The following is a 21,800-nucleotide window of genomic DNA, read 5'->3' on the forward strand; positions in this document are numbered from 1 at the left end:
TGTGAGGTGAAGGGACTGGTGGCCATGGGAGGTAATGACAGGGGAGTCAGTGGTGAGTGCGAAGGGACTGGTGGCCACGGGAGGTAATGACAGGGGAGTCAGTGGTGAGTGCGAAGGGACTGGTGGCCACGGGAGGTAATGACAGGGGAGTCAGTTATGAGTGCGAAGGGACTGGTGGCCACGGGAGGTAAAGACAGGGAAGTCAGTTGTGAGTGCGAAGGGACTGGTGGCCACGGGAGGTAATGACAGGGGAGTCAGTTGTGTGTGCGAAGGGACTGGTGGCCACGGGAGGAGATGACAGGGGAGTCAGTTGGGAGTGCGAAGGGACTGGTGGCCACGGGAGGTAATGACAGAGGAGTCAGCTGTGAGTGCGAAGGGACTGGTGGCTACGGGAAGTAGTGACAGGGGGGTCAGTTGTGAGTGTGAAGGGACTGGTGGCTATAACCGGAATGATCGAAAAGGGAGCGTGGTCAGGTGATTGAAGAGGCCAGTAGAGTCTGCCGGTGGAGCGAGTGTCCAGAGTCAGCGAGAATGATCGAGAAGGGGGGCGTGGCCTCGTGTCTTGGTATAAAAGGCGGAGATGCGCGGAGACTCAGGGCTGTTGCAGTGGGGGTCTCCGCCTGATGTCAAGCGAACGCGTCTTCAATGAAGTGCCATCTCAAGAGAAATGTGTCACGTCGTCGTTACCTACATGACTTTACCGAAAGAACCAAAGAGTATGGATCCCTGGAGTCACGAAAACTACAAATATAGATTGTTACACAAGTACTAACTGGGATCAACCCTGCTCAGCTTCCGTGATCTGATCCGATGCATTCAGGGTCAAGTTCAAGTTGACTTAGCGTGATGAACTCAAGGCAGCAGGGTGTGGCGTGACCTGGGTCACCGAAAAGACAAATAGCAAAATAAACAACTAAATAACTGCACGACACAAAACGAAGTGACAGGAACACAGAACGGATATTTTGCGGTTTGCGGACTTTTGGCAAAGACGTGCACGACGGACGAGGGACGCACGATGTCAAGTGGCACCGTGATGATGATGATGATGAGAGAGACACGCAAACTCCAAATATACAGCAGCAGCAGGCATCGTCAGGGTCGGGATCGATCCCACGACCTCCTGTAGACCAGGCGAGGTAGTTAACATCTCCTAGTCCCCGTGATGATGATGAAAGAGACACGCAAACTCCAAATATACAGCAGCAGCAGGCGTCAGGGTCGGGATTGAACCCACGCCCTCCTGTACACCAGGCGAGGTAGTTAACATCTCCTAGCCACCGCAGCACCCTTGCCACCCCAACCAGTCTGTTACAGGCTGTACGCGGTGGGGAGGGGGGGGATCTTTGTCTTTGTACGGCGATGGTGGCAAGCAAGAGCCGCAGCGTTGGCTTGCGATGCCAACCACCACATTCACAGCCCCCCCTCCTCCTCCTCCTCCATTAATTAACCGGCGGAAGTCGTCAATTAGTTTGACGGCCTGCTAGGAGGTGACATTCCTAGGGGGTCGATTTTATGTAGTTTGAGCATCGCGGGCAAGGGGCTCGAATCCGCGGGGCAGAATTTAACGAGGAGGAGGAGGAAGAGGATGGGAGAGAATTAACAACGTTACCACCACCACTACCACCACTCAACAGCAAACTCGTGTTGGGTGTTGTGTGTGCAGTGGTGACACACACACACACGTGTACACACACACACGGACACACACACACACACGTGTATACACACACACGGACACACACACACACGTGTACACACACACACGTGGACACACACACACACTGCTACACACACACGTGTACACACACAAAGTCACACGCACACACTGCTACACACACACACACGTGGACACACACACACAAAGTCACACGCACGGCCGTTTCCAGGAGGCAAATTTCACCTCGTCAGGAATGCGGGCGGGTGATGAGGAGCCCCTTGAAGCACCCAGCTCCACAAAGCGCGTCCACAACCCCAGCGGGGAGCGAATTGACTGCCCGGTAGTTCATCAGAGCGGCCCCTCACACGCCATGTGGGTGAGTGGGCCCTGGGTGGGTGGGCCCTCACACGCCCTGTGGGTGGGTGGGCCCTGGGTGGGTGGGCCCTCTCACGCCATGTGGGTGAGTGGGCCCTGGGTGGGTGGGCCCTCTCACACGCCCTGTGGGTGAGTGGGCCCTGGGTGGGTGGGCCCTCACACGCCATGTGGGTGAGTGGGCCCTGGGTGGGTGGGCCCTCTCACACGCCCTGTGGGTGAGTGGGCCCTGGGTGAGTGGGCCCTCTCACACGCCCTGTGGGTGAGTGGGCCCTGGGTGAGTGGGCCCTGGCACGGCCTGTGGGTGAGTGGGCCCTGGGTGGGTGGGCCCTGGGTGGGTGGGCCCTCACACGGCCTGTGGGTGAGTGGGCCCTGGGTGGGTGGGCCCTGGGTGGGTGGGCCCTGGGTGGGTGGGCCCTGGGTGGGTGGGCCCTCTCGCACGGCCTGTGGGTGAGTGGGCCCTGGGTGAGTGGGCCCTGGGTGGGTGGGCCCTGGGTGGGTGGGCCCTCTCACACGGCCTGTGGGTGAGTGGGCCCTGGGTGGGTGGGCCCTGGGTGGGTGGGCCCTCTCACACGGCCTGTGGGTGAGTGGGCCCTGGGTGGGTGGGCCCTGGGTGGGTGGGCCCTCTCACACGGCCTGTGGGTGAGTGGGCCCTGGGTGGGTGGGCCCTGGGTGGGTGGGCCCTCTCACACGGCCTGTGGGCCTGTGGGCCCTGGCACGGCCTGTGGGCCCTCGACGCGTGAGCGATTGAGGGAGTGAGCGAACGGATCGGCGAGTTTGAAAGTTGTCCACAAACCCAACCCAGACGTCTCCCAGTCAGCCCGAGGTCGACAACATCGACCGCCTCCTGTCAGCATCACGCCGGGTCACCAGGTCACCGTGGGGGGGGGGGGGTCAATAAAATATCGATTCCTTAAAGGCGAACGCTGAAAGTGGCTGACTCGTTGGAGTGTCCGGGTCAAACCGGGACTAGTGGCAACCCACGCTGGGGCCACGACACCACCACCACTACACCACCACCACACCACCACTACACCACCACCACTACACCACCACTACACCACCACTACCACACCACTACACCACCACTACACCACCACTACACCACTACACCACCACTACACCACCACTACCACACTACTAAACCACCACTACACCACCACCACTACACCACCACTACACCACTAACCACGACACCACCACCACTACACCACCACTACACCACCACTACACCACCACCACTACACCACCACTACACCACCACTACACCACCACTACACCACCACTACACCACCACTACACCACCACTACACCACCACTACACCACCACTACACCACCACTACACCACCACCACTACACCACCACTACACCACTAACCACTACACCACCACCACTACACCACCACTACACCACTACTAGACCACCACCACTACACCACCACCACACCACCACTACTCCACCACCACACCACTACTACACCACCACCACTACACCACCACTACTACACCACTACTACACCACTACACCACCACACGGCACTGTCGCTTACAACAAATCCGGGTGATGATGATGACCATGATGGTGATGATGATGATACTTATGATGATGATGGTGATGATGGTGGTGATACTTATGATGATGGTGGTGATGATGATGGTGATGATGATGGTGATGATGATGGTGGTGATATTTATGATGATGGTGGTGATGATGATGGTGGTGATGATGGTGATGATGATGGTGGTGATGATGGTGATGATGGTGATGATGGTGATGATGATGATGGTGATGATGGTGGTGATACTTATGATGATGGTGGTGATGATGATGGTGATGATGATGGTGATGATGATGGTGGTGATATTTATGATGATGGTGGTGATGATGATGGTGGTGATGATGGTGATGATGATGGTGGTGATGATGGTGATGATGGTGATGATGACGGTGATGATGGTGATGATGATGGTGATGATGATGGTGATGATGGTGGTGGATGATGTGAAGATCCACCCACACACTCCCCTACTCACTCACCCACCCACACACTCACCCAATCACTCACCCACCCACCCACTCACCCAATCACTCACCCACCCACTCACCCATTCAATCACTCACCCACCCACTCACCCACCCACCCACCCAATCACTCACCCACTCGCCCACCAACTCACACACACACCCACCAACTCACCCACCCACCAACTCACCCACCCACACACTCACCCAATCACTCACCCACCCACCGACTCACTCACCCACTCACCCAATCACTCACCCACCAACTCACTCACCCACCCACCAACTCACTCACCCACCTACTCACTCGATCACTCACCCACCAACTCACCCACCCACCTACTCACCCACCCACCCACCCAATCACTCACCCACTCGCCCACACACTCACCCAATCACTCACCCACCAACTCACCCACCCACCCACTCACCCACCCACCCACCCAATCACTCACCCACTCGCCCACCAACTCACTCACCCACCCACCAACTCACCCACCCACCAACTCACCCACCCACTCACTCACCCAATCACTCACCCACCCACCGACTCACTCACCCACTCACCCAATCACTCACCCACCAACTCACTCACCCACCGACCAACTCACCCACCCACCCACTCACCCAACCCCGCACCCACCAACTCACCCACCCACCTACTCACCCACCCACCCACCCACTCACCCACTCACTCACCCACACACTCACCCAATCACTCACCCACCAACTCACCCAATCACTCCCCCACCAACTCACCCACCCACTAACTCACCCACCCAACCACCCACCAACTCACCCAATCACTCACCCACCAACTCACCCACCAACTCACCCACCCACCTACTCACCCACCAACCCACTCACCCACCCACTCACCAACTCACCCAATCACTCACCCACCAACTCACCAACTCACCCAATCACTCACCCACCCACTCACCCAATCACTCACCCGAGCCGAGGCAGCGTCCGCCCCCCACCGCCGCCTCCACCGATCCACGTTCACGCTCGAACGGGCAGATAAAGTCCCTTTAGTACCCCCCAATTCCTTTCACAGCGCGACCCCGATCCGCACCCTTGCAGCCCCCCTCGAATAATAGGTGCTCGCTAACTGCACTTGCCCCTACAGTCCTTGGTGGTGGGCGGGATCTTTGTCTTTGTAGTGTGTGTGTGTGTACACCATTCTCTCTCTGTGTGTGTGTGTGTACACCACCCTGTGTGTGTGTACACCACCCTGTGTGTGTGTGTGTGTACACCACTCTCTCTGTGTGTGTGTACACCACCCTGTGTGTGTGTGTACACCACCCTCTGTGTGTGTGTACACCACTCTCTGTGTGTGTGTGTCTGTGTGTGTGAGTTCCACTCTCTGTGTGTGTGTCTGTGTGTGTGTACACCACTCTGTGTGTGTGTGTGTACACCACTCTCTGTGTGTGTACACCACTCTCTGTGTGTGTGTGTACACCACCCTGTGTGTGTGTGTGTACACCACTCTGTGTGTGTGTGTGTACACCACTCTCTGTGTGTGTCTGTGTGTGTGTGTGAGTTCCACTCTCTGTGTGTGTGTCTGTGTGTGTGTACACCACTCTGTGTGTGTGTACACCACTCTCTGTGTGTGTACACCACTCTCTGTGTGTGTGTGTACACCACCCTGTGTGTGTGTGTGTACACCACTCTCTGTGTGTGTGTGTACACCACTCTCTGTGTGTGTGTGTCTGTGTGTGTGTGTGAGTTCCACTCTCTGTGTGTGTGTCTGTGTGTGTGTACACCACCCTGTGTGTGAGTTCCACTCTGTGTGTGTGTGTCTGTGTGTGAGTCTGTGTGTGTGTGAGTTCCACTCTCTGTGTGTGTGTCTGTGTGTGTGTCTGTGTGTGTGTGTCTGTGTGTGAGTGAGTTCCACTCTCTGTGTGTGTGTCTGTGTGTGTGTACACCACTCTGTGTGTGTGTGTGTACACCACTCTCTGTGTGTGTACACCACTCTCTGTGTGTGTGTGTACACCACCCTGTGTGTGTGTGTGTACACCACTCTCTGTGTGTGTGTGTACACCACTCTCTGTGTGTGTGTGTCTGTGTGTGTGTGTGAGTTCCACTCTCTGTGTGTGTGTGTCTGTGTGTGTGTGTCTGTGTGTGAGTGAGTTCCACTCTCCGCGTCTCTCCCCTCCACTCGCTGATGGAGGCGGGGCGCGCGCTGCGGTCGCCATGGCGACGTCCCGCGCGACAGAACTCCTCCCCCTCCTCCCCCTCCTCCCCCTCCTCCCCCTCCTCCCCCCTCCTCGTGCGAGAATCACGCACGAGGGGGGGGGGGGCAGCGAGAAACGCGACACTCACACACAGTGACACACACACACACAGACACACACACACTCACACACACACAGACACACACACAGACACACACACAGACACACACACAGACACAGACACACACACAGACACAGACACACACACAGACACAGACACACACACACACACAGACACACACAGACACACACACAGACACACACACACAGACACTCACACACAGACACACACACACAGACACTCACACAAAGACACACGCACACACAGACACACACACACAGACACACACACACACACACAGACACACACAGACACACACACAGACACACACACACAGACACTCACACACAGACACACACACACAGACACTCACACAAAGACACACGCACACACAGACACACACACACAGACACACACAGACACACACACACAGACACACACACACACAGACACACACAGACACACACACATAGCCTACACACACACACACAGCCAACACAGACACACACAGCCAACACAGACACACACAGCCACACACAGAAACACACACACACTCACACACACTCACACACAGACACACACTTACACACAGTGACACACACACACAGACACACACACAGACACACACAGCCACACACACACACAGACACACACACAGGCACACACACAGCCACACACACACAGCCACATACAGACACACAGACACACACAGACACACACAGACAGCTACATACACACACAGACACACACAGCTACACACACACACAGCTACACACACACACACAGCTACACATACACACACAAGCACTACACAGGACACACACACAGCCACACACACAGCTACACACACACACTGCTACACACAGACACACATGCACAGCCACAGACACACAGCCACACACACACACACTGCTACACACAGCACACTACTACACACAGCCACACACACACACTGCTACACACAGCACACTACTACACACAGCCACACACACACACTGCTACACACAGACACACAGCCACACACACACACTGCTACACACAGACACACACACACACAGACACACACAGACACACACACACACACAGACACACGCACACACAGTGACACACACACACACACACTGCTGCTGCTCTGCACACTGTACCGCAATGAACTCGCATCGATAAATAAACTTGTTTGTTTACACAAAAGCACCACTTCCATAAAGGTCCCCCACCCACCACCACCCCCACCCACCACCACCCCCACCCCCACCCACCACCACCCCCACCCCCACCCACCACCACCCCCACCCACCACCACCCCCACCCCCACCCACCACCATCATCACCATCATCACCAGTTCACGCGGCACAACTGAAGTGGCTGTTAAACTGGGGCTCGAGTGAGAGTGTGTGAGAGTGTGAATGAGTGAGTGTGTGTGAAAGTGAATGAGTGTGTGAGTGTGTGAGTGTGTGAGAGTGTGAGTGAGTGTGTGTGAGTGTGTGAGAGAGTGAATGAGTGAGTGTGTGTGAAAGTGAGTGTGAATGAGTGAGTGTGAGTGAGTGTGTGAGAGTGTGAGTGAGTGTTAGTGTGTGTGAGTGAGTGAGTGTGAGTGAGTGAGTGTGTGAGTGAGTGTGAGTGAGTGAATGAGTGAGTATGAGTGAATGAGTGAGTGTGAATGAGTGTGAGTGAGTGAGTGTGAGTGAGTGAGTGAATGAGTGAGTGGGAATGAGTGTGAATGAGTGAGTGTGAGTGAGTGTGAATGAGTGAGTGAGTGAGTGTGAGTGAGTGTGAATGAGTGAGTGTGAGTGACCGAGTGTGAGTGAACGTGAATGAGTGAGTGTGAGTGAGTATGAATGAGTGAGTGTGAGTGAGTGAGAGTGAGTGAGTGTGAGTGAGTGAGTGAGAGTGAATGAGTGAGTGTGAGTGAGTGAATGAGTGAGTGTGGGTGAGTGTGAGTGAGTGAGTGTGAGTGAGTGTGTGAGTGAGTGTGAATGAGTGAGTGTGAGTGAGTGAATGAGTGAGTGTGAGTATGAGTGAATGAGTGAGTGTGAATGAGTGTGAATGAGTGAGTGTGAGTGAGTGTGAGTGAGTGTGAATGAGTGAGTGTGAATGAGTGAATGAGTGAGTGTGAGTGTGAGTGAATGAGTGAGTGTGAATGAGTGTGAATGAGTGTGAGTGAGTGTGAGTGAGTGTGAATGAGTGAGTGTGAGTGTGAATGAGTGAGTGTGAGTGAGTGAGTGAGAGTGAGTGAGTGTGAATGAGTGAGTGTGAGTGAGTGTGAGTGAGTGAGAGTGTGAGTGAGTGAGTGAGTGTGAATGAGTGAGTGTGAGTGTAAATGAGTGAGTGTGAGTGAGTGAGTGAGAGTGAGTGAGTGTGAATGAGTGAGTGTGAGTGAGTGTGAATGAGTGTGTGAGTGAGTGTGAATGAGTGTGAGTGAGTGCGTGAATGAGTGAGTGTGAATGAGTGTGAATGAGTGAGTGTGAGTGAGTGTGAATGAGTGAGTGAGTGTGAGTGAGTGTGAATGAGTGAGTGTGAGTGAGTGTGAGTGAGTGAGTGAGAGTGAGTGAGTGTGAATGAGTGTGAATGAGTGAGTGTGAGTGAGTGTGAGTGAGTGAGAGTGAGTGAGTGAGTGTGAATGAGTGAGTGTGAGTGAGTGTGAGTGAGTGAGAGTGAGTGTGAGTGAGTGAGTGTGAGTGAGTGAGTGAGAGTGAGTGAGTGTGAGTGAGTGTGAATGAGTGTGAGTGAGTGAGTGAGAGTGAGTGTGAATGAGTGAGTGTGAGTGAGTGTGAATGAGTGAGTGTGAGTGAGTGAGAGTGAGTGTGAGTGAGTGAGAGTGAGTGAGTGTGAGTGAGTGTGAATTAGTGAGTGTGAGTGAGTGTGAATACGTGTGAGTGAGTGAGAGCGAGTGAGTGTGAATGAGTGAGTGTGAGTGAGTGTGAGTGAGTGTGAGTGAGTGAGAGTGAGTGTGAGTGAGTGAGTGTGAGTGAGTGAGTGAGAGTGAGTGAGTGTGAGTGAGTGTGAATGAGTGTGAATGAGTGAGTGAGAGTGAGTGTGAATGAGTGAGTGTGAGTGAGTGTGAATGAGTGAGTGTGAGTGAGTGTGAGTGAGTGTGAATGAGTGAGTGAATGTGAGTTCGATTCCCGCTCACGGCCAACACCACCAGTGACGATTTTATCTGAACCAGTCGTGGGCTTCCCCTAGGTCAACTCAACCTCAAACGAGTACCTGGTGCGGTGTGTAAACATCGCCACACTGGGGAGACAAAGGCGGCCGGGCGTGGGGTGCTGGCCACCCGCCCCCTCGTGTGCCGAGTCGGCCTTCATAGGCGCTCGTTAACAGCACTTGCCCCAACAGTCTGTTAAGGCTACACGGGGGACCTTTGTCTTTGTGAGCAACTCTGTTGACACGAAGCGTCGTGTCACGTGGCCTTGAGCCAACAAGCCCCGCCCCCTCCATCCCGCGTGGCAGCCCAACTCGCACCTACTCCTGAGCCAGCCCAGTGGCTCACCTGGTCCTGACTCACCCAGTGGCTCAGCTGACTCACCCAGTGGCTCAGCTGACTCACCCAGTGGCTCAGCTCTAGCTGACTCACCCAGTGGCTCAGCTGACTCACCCAGTAGCTCAGCTGACTCACCCAGTGGCTCACCTCTAGCTGACTCACCCAGTGGCTCAGCTGACTCACCCAGTGGCTCAGCTGACTCACCCAGTGGCTCAGCTGACTCACCTAGTGGCTCACCTCCAGCTGAGTCACCCAGTGGCTCACCTCTAGCTGACTTACCCAGTGACTCAGCTGACTCACCCAGTGGCTCAGCTCTAGCTGACTCACCCAGTGGCTCAGCTGACTCACCCAGTGGCTCAGCTGACTCACCCAGTGGCTCACCTCTAGCTGACTCACCCAGTGGCTCAGCTGACTCACCCAGTGGCTCAGCTGACTCACCCAGTGGCTCAGCTGACTCACCTAGTGGCTCACCTCCAGCTGAGTCACCCAGTGGCTCACCTCTAGCTGACTCACCCAGTGACTCAGCTGGTCCTGACTCACCCAGTGGCTCAGCTGACTCACCCAGTGGCTCACCTCTAGCTGAGTCACCCAGTGGCTCACCTCTAGCTGACTCCCCCAGTGACTCACCTCTAGCTGAGTCACCCAATGACTCAGCTGACTCACCCAGTGGCTCACCTCTAGCTGACTCACCCAGTGGCTCACCTGCAGCTGAGCCAGCCCAGTGGTTGGGTGAGTGAGTGGCTGGGTGGGTGACTGAGTGGGTGAGTGACTGGGTGAGTGAGTGACTGGGTGAGTGACTGGGTGGGTGAGTGGCTGGGTGGGTGGGTGACTGGGTGGGTGAGTAACTGAGTGAGTGACTGGGTGGGTGAGTGGCTGGGTGAGTGGCTGGGTGAGTGGCTGGGTGGGTGACTGAGTGGGTGAGTGACTGGGTGAGTGAGTGGCTGGGTGGGTGAGTGAGTGACTGGGTGGGTGACTGAGTGAGTGGGTGGCTGGGTGAGTGACTGGGTGAGTGACTGGGTGAGTGAGTGACTGGGTGGGTGAGTGGCTGGGTGAGTGGCTGGGTGGGTAAGTGACTGGGTGAGTGGCTGGGTGGGTGAGTGACTGGGTGGGTGACTGAGTGAGTGGGTGACTGGGTTAGTGACTGGGTGAGTGACTGGGTGGGTGAGTGACTGGGTAGGTGACTGGGTGACTGGGTGACTGGGTGAGTGACTGGGTGAGTGAGTGGGTGGGTGAGTGGCTGGGTGGGCGAGTGACTGAGTGAGTGACTGACTGGGATATTTGGTGGTTGTCGGAATGGGGGGGGGGGTGCAGACACCTCCCCCCGTGATCCCCCACTCCCTCCCTTCCTCCATCTGCTGCCCCACCCCCCCTATTCGTGAGCCCCCCCCCCCCCCCCCTGCACTGTGATCAGGCGAATCGCTGAGACCCATTCTCGTCTCATTTGTTCACTTCGCCCTCCAGCACCACACTCGGCTGGACAGCGACAGCTGCCGCGTCTGTAGATTCCAAATCCCAGTCGACTCAGCCCATCATCACCACCCATCATCATCACCACCACCATCATCACCACCACCATCATCACCATCATCACCACCACCATCATCACCATCATCATCACCACCATCAACACCACCACCATCAACACCACCACCATCATCATCACCACCATCAACATCATCATCACCACCACCATCATCATCACCACCATCAACATCATCAACACCACCACCGTGACCATCAACACCACCGCCACCACCACCATCAACACCAACACCGTGACCATCATCACCGTCATCACCACCATCATCACCAGGGTGTGTGTGGGGGGGGGGGGGGCTCACGTTGGAGAGAGGTCGAGGGGGGGGGCAGCCTTGCGGTGTCTCTAAGCGACTGATTTGAGCAATAAAAGACGTCACCAAGTCAACTGGCGGCTCGTCTTCCTACTGCTCTGTTCCACTTCCTACTGCTCTGTTCCACATCGCCGGCCGCTGGACTGGACCGCGGCCGCACGCGTCAACAGCGCGCGCACGCTGCCGACGTTTCGGGCGACTGGCCCTTCTCCAGCGTGGTCGAGCGCCGTGTCGGCGCGCTTCGTCTGAAGAGGGATCATCCGATGTGGCCTCTCTCCCTCCCTCTCTCCCTCTCTCTCCCTCCCTCTCTCCCTCTCTCCCTCTGTCCCTCTCTCTCTCTCCCTCCCTCTCTCCCCCTCTCTCTCTCTCTGCGTGCAGGTGCACGTGGACGCGAGATCGTGCGAAGGTGGGAGCGGTGGCGCAGTGGTTAGCGCTATGCTCACATTACGCTGTGAAGATCAACACCCGAAGGTCATCGGCACCTCCTCCTCCTCCTCATGGATTTGACATTCCTCCTCGAAGACACTGCTGGTGTAACCAACTCAACCACAACTCACTCACTCACCCACTCACCAATGGTCTAACCACCAACTCACTCACCCACTCACGAATGGTCTAACCACCAACTCACTCACTCACTTACCCACTCACTCACTCACCCACCCACTCACTCACCCACTCACCAATGGTGTCATCATCAACTCACTCACCCACTCACCAATGGTCTAACCACCAACTCACTCACTCACTCACCCACTCACTCACTCACCCACCCACCCACCCACTCACTCACCCACTCACCAATGGTGTAACCATCAACCCCCCCACCCACCCACTCACCACCCCCCCCACCCACACACAAGTACACAAAAGACAAAGATCCCCCGTATAGCCTTAACAGACTGTAGGGGCAAGTGCTGTTAGCGAGCATCTATGAAGGCCAGAACGGTACACGAGGGGGTTGGGTGGCCAGCAGCACGCCCGACCGCCTTTGTCTCCCCAGTGGCGATGTTTACACACCGCACCAGGTACTCATTTAAGGCTGAGTCGACCTAGGGGAGGCCCAGGACCGGTTCTGATAATCGTCACTGGTGTTAGCCGTGAGCGGGAATCGAACCCGGGTCGCCAGGTTCATAGCGCAGCGCTCTAACAGCTACACTACCGCTCCCCACACACAGGTACACACACAGATACACACACAGGTACACGTACACACACACAGGTACCCACAGGTACACAGGTACACACACACAGGTACACACAGGTACACACAGGTAGACACACACACAGGTGCACACACACGTACACACGTACACACACAGGTACACGTACACACACACACACAGGTACACACACACAGGTACCCACAGGTACACACACACGTGCACACACACAGGTACACACACACAGGTACACACAGGTACACACAGGTACACACACAGGTACACACACACAGATACACACAGGTACACACACACACAGGTACACACAGGTACACACACACAGGTACCCACAGGTACCCACAGGTACACACACACAGGTACACACACAGGTACACATAGGTACACACACAGGTACACACACAGGTATACACACAGGTACACGTACACACAGGTACCCACAGGTACCCACAGGTACACAGGTACACACACACAGGTACATACACACACACAGGTACACACACAGGTACACACACAGGTACACACACAGGTACACGTACACACACACAGGTACCCACAGGTACACACACACAGGCACACACACACAGGTACACACACAGGTACACACACAGGTACACGTACACACACACACAGGTACACAGGTACACACACACACAGAGGTACACACACAGGTACACCGAGTTCCACGCGCGTCGCCCCACCTGAGTCCGAGTCCTGGATGGAGTTTGGAGCAGCAGGAGGAGTCCCCGCTGGTGACTCCCGCCTCCCTCCCCCTCTCTCTCTCGGTGTCCACTAAAGCCGTGGTGTGTGTGTGTGGTGTGTGTGTGTGGTGTGTGTGTGTGGTGTGTGTGTGTGTGGTGGTGTGTGTGTGGTGGTGTGTCTGGTGTGTGTGATGTGTGTGTGTGGTGGTGTGTGTGTGGTGTGTGTGGTGTGTGTGTGTGTGGTGGTGTGTGTGATGTGTGTGTGTGGTGGTGTGTGTGGTGTGTGTGGTGGTGTGTGTGGTGTGTGTGTGTGGTGGTGTGTGTGTGTGGTGTATGTGTGTGGTGTGTGTGGTGGTGTGTGTGGTGTGTGTGGTGTGTGTGTGTGGGGTGTGTGGTGTGTGTGTGTGGTGTGTGGTGTGAGCGTGGTGAGGGTAGTTTGTGTGGTGAGGGTGGTGTGTGTGTGTGTGTTGAGCGCGCGTGGTGAGCCTGGTGAGCGCGCACAAGACCACCACCACGACTACCACCACGACCACCACTGCCGCCTCCTCGCTGTCGCCTCCGTGGCAGGTGCGGGTGTCATTGTCCCGAGAGCCCGGCTCATTAATTATGCATCGTCGTGAATTCGGACGCGACTGGCCGCAATCCCCGTGGGACGACGATGACGGAGCGGGAATCTGGGCCCCCAGACGCTCGTCTCGACTCGACACAACGAAAAGCGGCAACGTGGCACCGCTCGCTCCTGGCCGTGAACTTCACCCACCCAGCCACCCGCACCACCACCACCATCATCACCACCACCACCACCACCCACACCACCACCACCCACCCACACACCACCACCACCCACGCAACCACCCACCCACCACGCCACCACCCACACGACCAACCAACCACCCACACCACCACCATCTACCCACACGACCACCTACCCACCACGCAACCATCCACCCGACCACCTACTCACACACACAACCACCACCCACGCCACCACCCACACAACCCACCCACCACCCACACCACCCACACCACGCCACGGTGGGAGCGGAGCGCAGCGCCACGCTAACCGTTGCACCACCGCTCCCCACACACACACACAAAGATACAAAGATCCCCCGTATAGCCTAAACAGACTGTAGGGGCAAGTGCTGTTAGCGAGCACCTATGAAGGCCGGCACGGTACACGAGGGGGTGGGTGGCCAGCACCACGCCCGACCGCCTTTGTCTCCCCAGTGGCGATGTTTACACACCGCACCAAGTACTCATTTAAGGCTGAGTCGACCTAGGGGAGGCCCAGGACCGGTTCAGATAATCGTCACTGGTGTTAGCCGTGAGCGGGAATCGAACCCGGGTCGCTAGGTTCATAGCGCAGCGCGCTAACCGCTGCACCACCGCTCCCCACTACACACTACCGCTCCCCACAGACAGACACACACAGACACACACAGCCATACACACACACAGACTCACACACACACACAGACACACACAGCCATACACAGCCATACACATACAATGACGCACACACACACACAATGACACACACAGTGACACACACACACACACACAATGACACACACACAATGTGGCACACACACACTGAAACACACACACTTGACACACACACACACAAAATGACACACACACAATGACACACACACACACTGAAGCACACACACACAATGTGGCACACACACACTGAAACACACACACTTGACACACACACACACAAAATGACACACACACAATGACACACACACACACAATGACACACACACACAATGACACACACACACACAATGTGGCACACACACACTGAAACACACACACTTGACACACACACACACAAAATGACACACACACAATGACACACACACACAATGACACACACACACAATGACACACACACACACAATGACACACACACAATGACGCACACACAATGACACACACTGAAGCACACACACAATGTGGCACACACACACTGAAACACACACACTTGACACACACACACAAAATGACACACACACACACACAATGACACACACACACAATGACACACACACACAATGACGCACACACACAATGACGCGCACACACAATGACGCACACACACACAATGACACACAGTGACACACACACACACAATGACACACACACAATGTGGCACACACACAATGACGCGCACACACAATGACGCACACACACACACACAATGACACACACACACAATGACACACACACACACAATGACACACACACACAATGACGCACACACACACAATGACACACACAGTGACACACACACAATGACACACACACACACTGAAGCACACACACAATGTGGCACACACACACTGAAACACACACACTTGACAGACACACACAAAATGACACACAATGACACACACACACAATGACACACACACACACACAATGACACACGCACACACACACAATGACACGCACAATGACACACACACACAATGACGCACACACACAATGACGCGCACACACAATGACGCACACACACACAATGACACACACAGTGACACACACACACACAATGACACACACACACAATGTGGCACACACACACTGAAACACACACACTTGACACACACACAAAATGACACACACACAATGACACACACACAAAATGACACACACACACAATGACGCACACACATTCACACATCAAACCTGCACACAGCCTAGGGTCGCTACCTCCCTCACTGTGCAGTGTAGGTCTGGGTGTCTTGTGACCCCCCCCACCCCCCCCCCGAACATTTTTCCTTTGCATATTCATTTCTGTTTTTAAATAAACTTTCCTTTTTTTAAAACACGCAGAAACTCAGTTTTACATAATTAAATGGGGGGTCACAGGACATGTGGACCAGCGGTTCTTAATCTTTGACTGCAGTCTGCACCATTTTGGTTCTCATCGTAAAAAAATAAAAAAACAGTTTTGCTCCTAAATAGATCGGCGCTGATGAAACGAAGCAAGTTTGTGCCTTGACGTGCCCGCGTTGCTTGATTTGTGCCGTCGATTATTTACCTTCAAAAATATTACCTGCCCAATGTCTCGCCCCCTCCCCTCCAGCCCGCCCCCTACAGGTTAAGAACCACTGCTGGTGGAGATGAAACCCAGGCGTGGAAGTTCAACAGAGCACAGTCGGTGCCGATGTCGGCACAAATCAATCCGCTGCTGCTGCTGCTGACGCCTGAACGCGCAAAGTGGCTCCGACTCCAGGGCCACGTGACGGCCGAACGGGGCCGGCCCTGAGGTTCCCAGAAGGCCCCGGGGCGCAATGCCACGTGGCACAACCACCACCACCAGCCCCGATCCATCTTCATTACACTGGTCAACACACTTTTTCTGGCATGAGGTATTACAACGGGTTTAATTTTGGGGTGCTGATTCCAAATCTGGCATCAGTTTTTGTCTATCACATCAGGTTTTTGAGATATCAAATATTGCATTTTCAATACAAACTGCAGAAGAAAAATATTAAATAAATGTGGATATCTACATAAAATGATATTATAAACACATTATCCTAAAAATACAGCACCATATTTTAACACTAAAGCAGTCACTGACTCGCAACAACTTGCAATCACAAGTGTAAAATCAATGAAAATGGGGTATGCCGATAGCATAAAGTTGAGATGTGATAGAGCAAATCTGAGATCAGATTTGGAATCAGCACCCTGAAATTAGTCTAGAACAGCTGCAAAAGTCCAGGCCAGAAAAAAATGTTGTTTTGTTGTTGACCAGTGTTGTTGTTTTGTTGTTGACCAGTGTTATCGACAAATGAAGCCGGGCTGTTGTGATGCCGCTGTTTGTGGGAGGCCCCGAGCAAGTGGGCCCTTGAAACTCTCGTTGATTTGACGGGAAAGCATCCACTGAGATACGTAGCGCTGGTTTCTTTCTTCCAGTGGCTTGGACGTTCTCACGTGGAAATGTAGAGCAGCAGCAGCAAGCGTCGTCAGGGTCGGGATGGAACCCACGATCTCCTGTAGACCAGGCGAGGTAGTCAACATCTCCTAGTCACCGTGATGATGATGATGAGAGACTCCAAATCTACAGCAGCAGCAGGCATCGTCAGGGTCCGGATCGGAATGGAATCCACGACCTCCTGTATACCAGGCGAGGTAGTTAACATCTCCTAGCCACCGTGGTGATGATGATGAGAGAGAGACACGCAAACTCCAAATCTACAGCAGCAGCAGCAGGCATAGTCAGGGTCGGGATTGAACCCACGACCTCCTGTAGACCAGGCGAGGTAGTTAACATCTCCTGGCCACGCGGGACATTAGGTGCTGCCCCCCCAACCCCCTTGCTGGACCCTGGGCGGCCGTGAGGCCCCCACACCGTCACCCCCCCCCCACCAGTCCTCACCCCCCCACCCCCCACGGTCCTCACCCCCCCCCCCCCAATCCTCACCCCCCCCACCACCAGCGCCACTCACAACAGAAGGCAGAGACACAAACCAGCCGGCGAGGCTCGCTGTAAATAACAACTCTCTCTTTTATTATTTATCGTCACGCGCGAGTGTAGTAGTAGTAGTTGTTGTTGTAGTTGTTGTATTTACGCTGCGACTGCTGCGTGACCACCGGCCTGGGACCGCTGGGATCCTGGGACACCAGAAAAGGTCATCGGAGGGCGAGCGAGCGGGCGAGCGGGTGGACGAGCGGGTGGACGAGCGGGTGGGCGGGCGAGCGGGTAAGCGAGCGAGCGGACGAGAGGGCGGGCGAGCGGGCAGGTGGGTGGGCGAGCGAGAGGTTTCCGTGCGTTACCGTGGGGGTGGTGGAGAGAGAACTTCGTGAGCGGAACAGCCAACTAGATTCTAACCCTGATCACCGCAGCCACTGGTACCAGCGCAACCCATAACCCAACTACCCCAAGTCACTAGCGCTACCCATAACCCCAACTACCCCAAGTCACTAGCGCTACCCATAACCCCAACTACCCCAAGTCACCAGCGCTACCCATAACCCTACTACCCCAAGTCACTAGCGCTACCCATAACCCCAACTACCCCAAGTCACTAGCGCTACTCATAACCCTACTACCCCAAGTCACTAGGGCTACCTATAACCCAACTACCCCAAGTCACCAGCGCTACCCATAACCCCAACTACCCCAAGTCACCAGCGCTACCCATAACCCAACTACCCCAAGTCACCAGCGCTACCCATAACCCCAACTACCCCAAGTCACTAGCGCTACCCATAACCCCAACTACCCCAAGTCACCAGCGCTACCCATAACCCCAACTACCCCAAGTCACCAGCACTACCCATAACCCCAACTACCCCAAGTCACTAGCGCTACCCATAACCCCAACTACCCCAAGTCACCAGCGCTACCCATAACCCCAACTACCCCAAGTCACCAGCACTACCCATAACCCCAACTATCCCAAGTCACTAGCGCAACCCATAACCCCAACTACCCCAAGTCACCAGCGCTACCCATAACCCCAACTACCCCAAGTCACTAGCGCTACCCATAACCCAACTACCCCAAGTCACTAGCGCTACCCATAACCCCAACTACCCCAAGTCACTAGCGCTACCCATAACCCTGGGAAACTACCCAACCAACCACGAGCACTCAGCCGAACCTCAGTCAAGTAGCAAGCAGAGCCACTCTGCCACTAACACCAAGTCGCAAGTCACCGAGACCAACCCACACCCATGACCTCCACTGCTACAGCCCTAACGCCAACGCCACCCAGTCACTACCCACCGCCCCCCCCACCATTGACACCAAAACCCACAAACAACCCCAACTCGCGAGCCCCACCCAGCCCGGCCCCACCCAGCCTGGCCCCACCCAGCCCGGCCCCACCCAGCCCGGCCCCACCCAGCCCGGCCCCACCCAGCCCGGCCCCACCCAGCTCGGCCCCACCCAGCCCCGGCCCGAGCACCACCTCCGCTCCGCCCGCCCGCCGGTCCAGGTGGCACAACGCAGCGCCGCGGGGAACTTTGCCGTATCGCCGGCCGCGGCAAAATCGGCGCTCGGCCCGGTCACGCAACGCGGCGGCGGTGACGGCGGTGACGGTGACAACGGTGACGACGGTGACGACGACGCCGACGGTGACGACGACGCCGACGCTTTAACAAGGAAACGTAGCGGAACAAACCCCACGCCAACGACGCTCTCCGCTTGCCTCTCCACCTTTGCATAATAAGCTTACGGGGCGGGGAGGGGGTGGGGGTTAAGTGGGTCGGGGCCGTCACGCCGGGGGGGGGGGGGGGGGGCTTTAGGTGACGGGAGAAGGGGGGGGGCGGTGTGGGGGTATGCGCTGCACGCGGTGCTCAGGGACTTGGAGGCGGTTCTTGGGGTCCCGGCTGGCCGGCGAGTTGAGCGGCCTAGTCACCACGAGCGTCGCGGCTCTTGAAATGTTTTTGTTTCATCAAATTCGAGCGCCACGCGATCGTCGCCGTCTCCCTGCGTGGGGCTGGCCTGGGACAGGGGGCCGTTGTGACGCGATGCAGAATGTTTATGAACCAGAGAGGAGGGGGGGGGAAATACGAAAATCCCATTTAGGATTTGGGCGAAGCCACTCGGCCCGGCGTCCTGGACCTCGACGTGCGGCCGGAAGAGGGCCTCCCCAGCGCCGCGGAGGGGGCAGGGTCAGAGGTCACCACGCAAGCAGATTAGTTCATTAGCTACCAGGGGGGGGGGGCTGGGTGGGTTCTAACCGAACGAGCAGCGTCCCCCAGTCACGGCGATTGGCAGCACACGCCACCATCAACGCGCGCCACCCTGTCAACGCGCGTCGTCCCGTTGACGTGCTCCACGGGAAAACGCCGAGAGGGAGTGACCCCTTGCGGGAGTGACCCCTTGCGGGAGTGACCCCTTGCGTGAGTGACCCCCCCCCCCCCGCGCGAGTGACCCCCCCCCTCCCCCACGTGGCCACGCCCTCTTCCGGCCCGACGCTTCAGCAGCACTTGCTCGTGGTGACGGTGCAACGCAGCCGTGCCCGGTGGCGCCGACGGCGATGATGGCACTGGTGGTGGCGGTGATCGTGGTGGCATCGGCGGTGACGATGATGGTGGTGCTAGCGGTGGTGGTGGTGGTGACGGTGGCAGTGATGGTGGTGACGACGACGATGGTGATGCTAGTGGTGGTGGTGACGGTGGCAGTGATGGTGGTGCTAGCGGTGATGGCGGTGGTGGTGATTACGATGATGGTGGTGCTAGCGGTGGTGGTGGCGGTGATGGCGGTGGTGGTGGTGACGACGATGGTGGCGGTGGCCGTGAAGGGGAGAGAGAAGGGCCGTGGGCGTGTGTGCTCTGCGGGGCGGCGTCGGGGAGGGAGCATGAGAGGGGGGGGGGGGCGATGGGGGCGATGAGGGCGATGGGGGAGGGGAGGGAGGCAGAGAGGGGGGGGGCGATGGGGGAGGGAGGGGGCGATGGTGGACTCAGTCGTCGTCCACGATGTGCTGTAGGAGGAAGTTTGCCGCCAGGTTCTCGTTCTTGTCGCAGGCAAAGTAGGCCTCCATCGCCAGGCGCCGCTCAAAGCCCAGGCCCATGAGCTGCTCACACACACAGCAGCACACACACAGTGTCAGCACACACACACACAGCACAGTGTTATCAGCAGCACACACACACACTGCTACACACACACACACAGCAACACACACACACAGCGCACACACACAGTGTTAGCAGCACACACACAGTGTCAGCAGCAGCACACACAGTGTCAGCAGCAGCACACACACACAGTAGCACACACACACAGCACACACACACACACAGCGCACACACACAGTGTTAGCAGCAGCACACACACACAGTAGCACACACACAGCACACACACACACAGCGCACACACAGTGTTAGCAGCACACACACACACAGTGTCAGCAGCAGCACACAGACACAGTAGCACACACACACAGCACACACACACACACTGTTAGCAGCAGCACACACGCAGCAGCACACACACACTGCTACACACACACAGCAGCACAACAACCGCCATTCGCCACTAAGTGGCGGTGACGTCACCACGACGCTTGTGCCAGGCCAAGTGCACCTTGAGGCCACATGAAGTGTCGAATGCCCGCTGGCAGGAGGTCACGGGGCAGACCCAGCAGGTGCCACGGGTCGACTGACTGAGATGACCGAGATGACTGGCTGATGCACCACCTGTGCCCCCTACTGTACCAACTTGCTGTGCTTTAGCCACCGGGCACTCCGC

The 21,800-nt window shown here is 56.1% G+C and overlaps 1 protein-coding gene and 1 long non-coding RNA gene across 2 annotated transcripts in view; one reads left to right on the forward strand and one right to left on the reverse strand.

The window, feature by feature from the left end:
- The window catches only part of LOC133359095 (uncharacterized), a 172,358-nt gene that overhangs the window by 87,981 nt on the left and 62,577 nt on the right, over positions 1 to 21,800 (forward strand). The window lies entirely within an intron of this gene.
- Positions 18,087 to 21,800, reverse strand: part of LOC133359076 (UV excision repair protein RAD23 homolog B-like) — a 39,392-nt gene continuing 35,678 nt past the window's right edge. Inside the window, exon 10 of the mRNA XM_061577461.1 lies at positions 18,087 to 21,123. Coding sequence (XP_061433445.1) covers positions 21,010 to 21,123 — 114 coding nt within the window. The 3' untranslated portion in view covers positions 18,087 to 21,009. The remainder of the gene's footprint in view (positions 21,124 to 21,800) is intronic.

The sequence above is a fragment of the Lethenteron reissneri genome, chromosome 64 (assembly GCF_015708825.2).
Source record: "Lethenteron reissneri isolate LAM-NWPU_2019-01 chromosome 64, ASM1570882v1, whole genome shotgun sequence".
In the NCBI taxonomy this organism is placed as follows: domain Eukaryota; kingdom Metazoa; phylum Chordata; class Hyperoartia; order Petromyzontiformes; family Petromyzontidae; genus Lethenteron; species Lethenteron reissneri.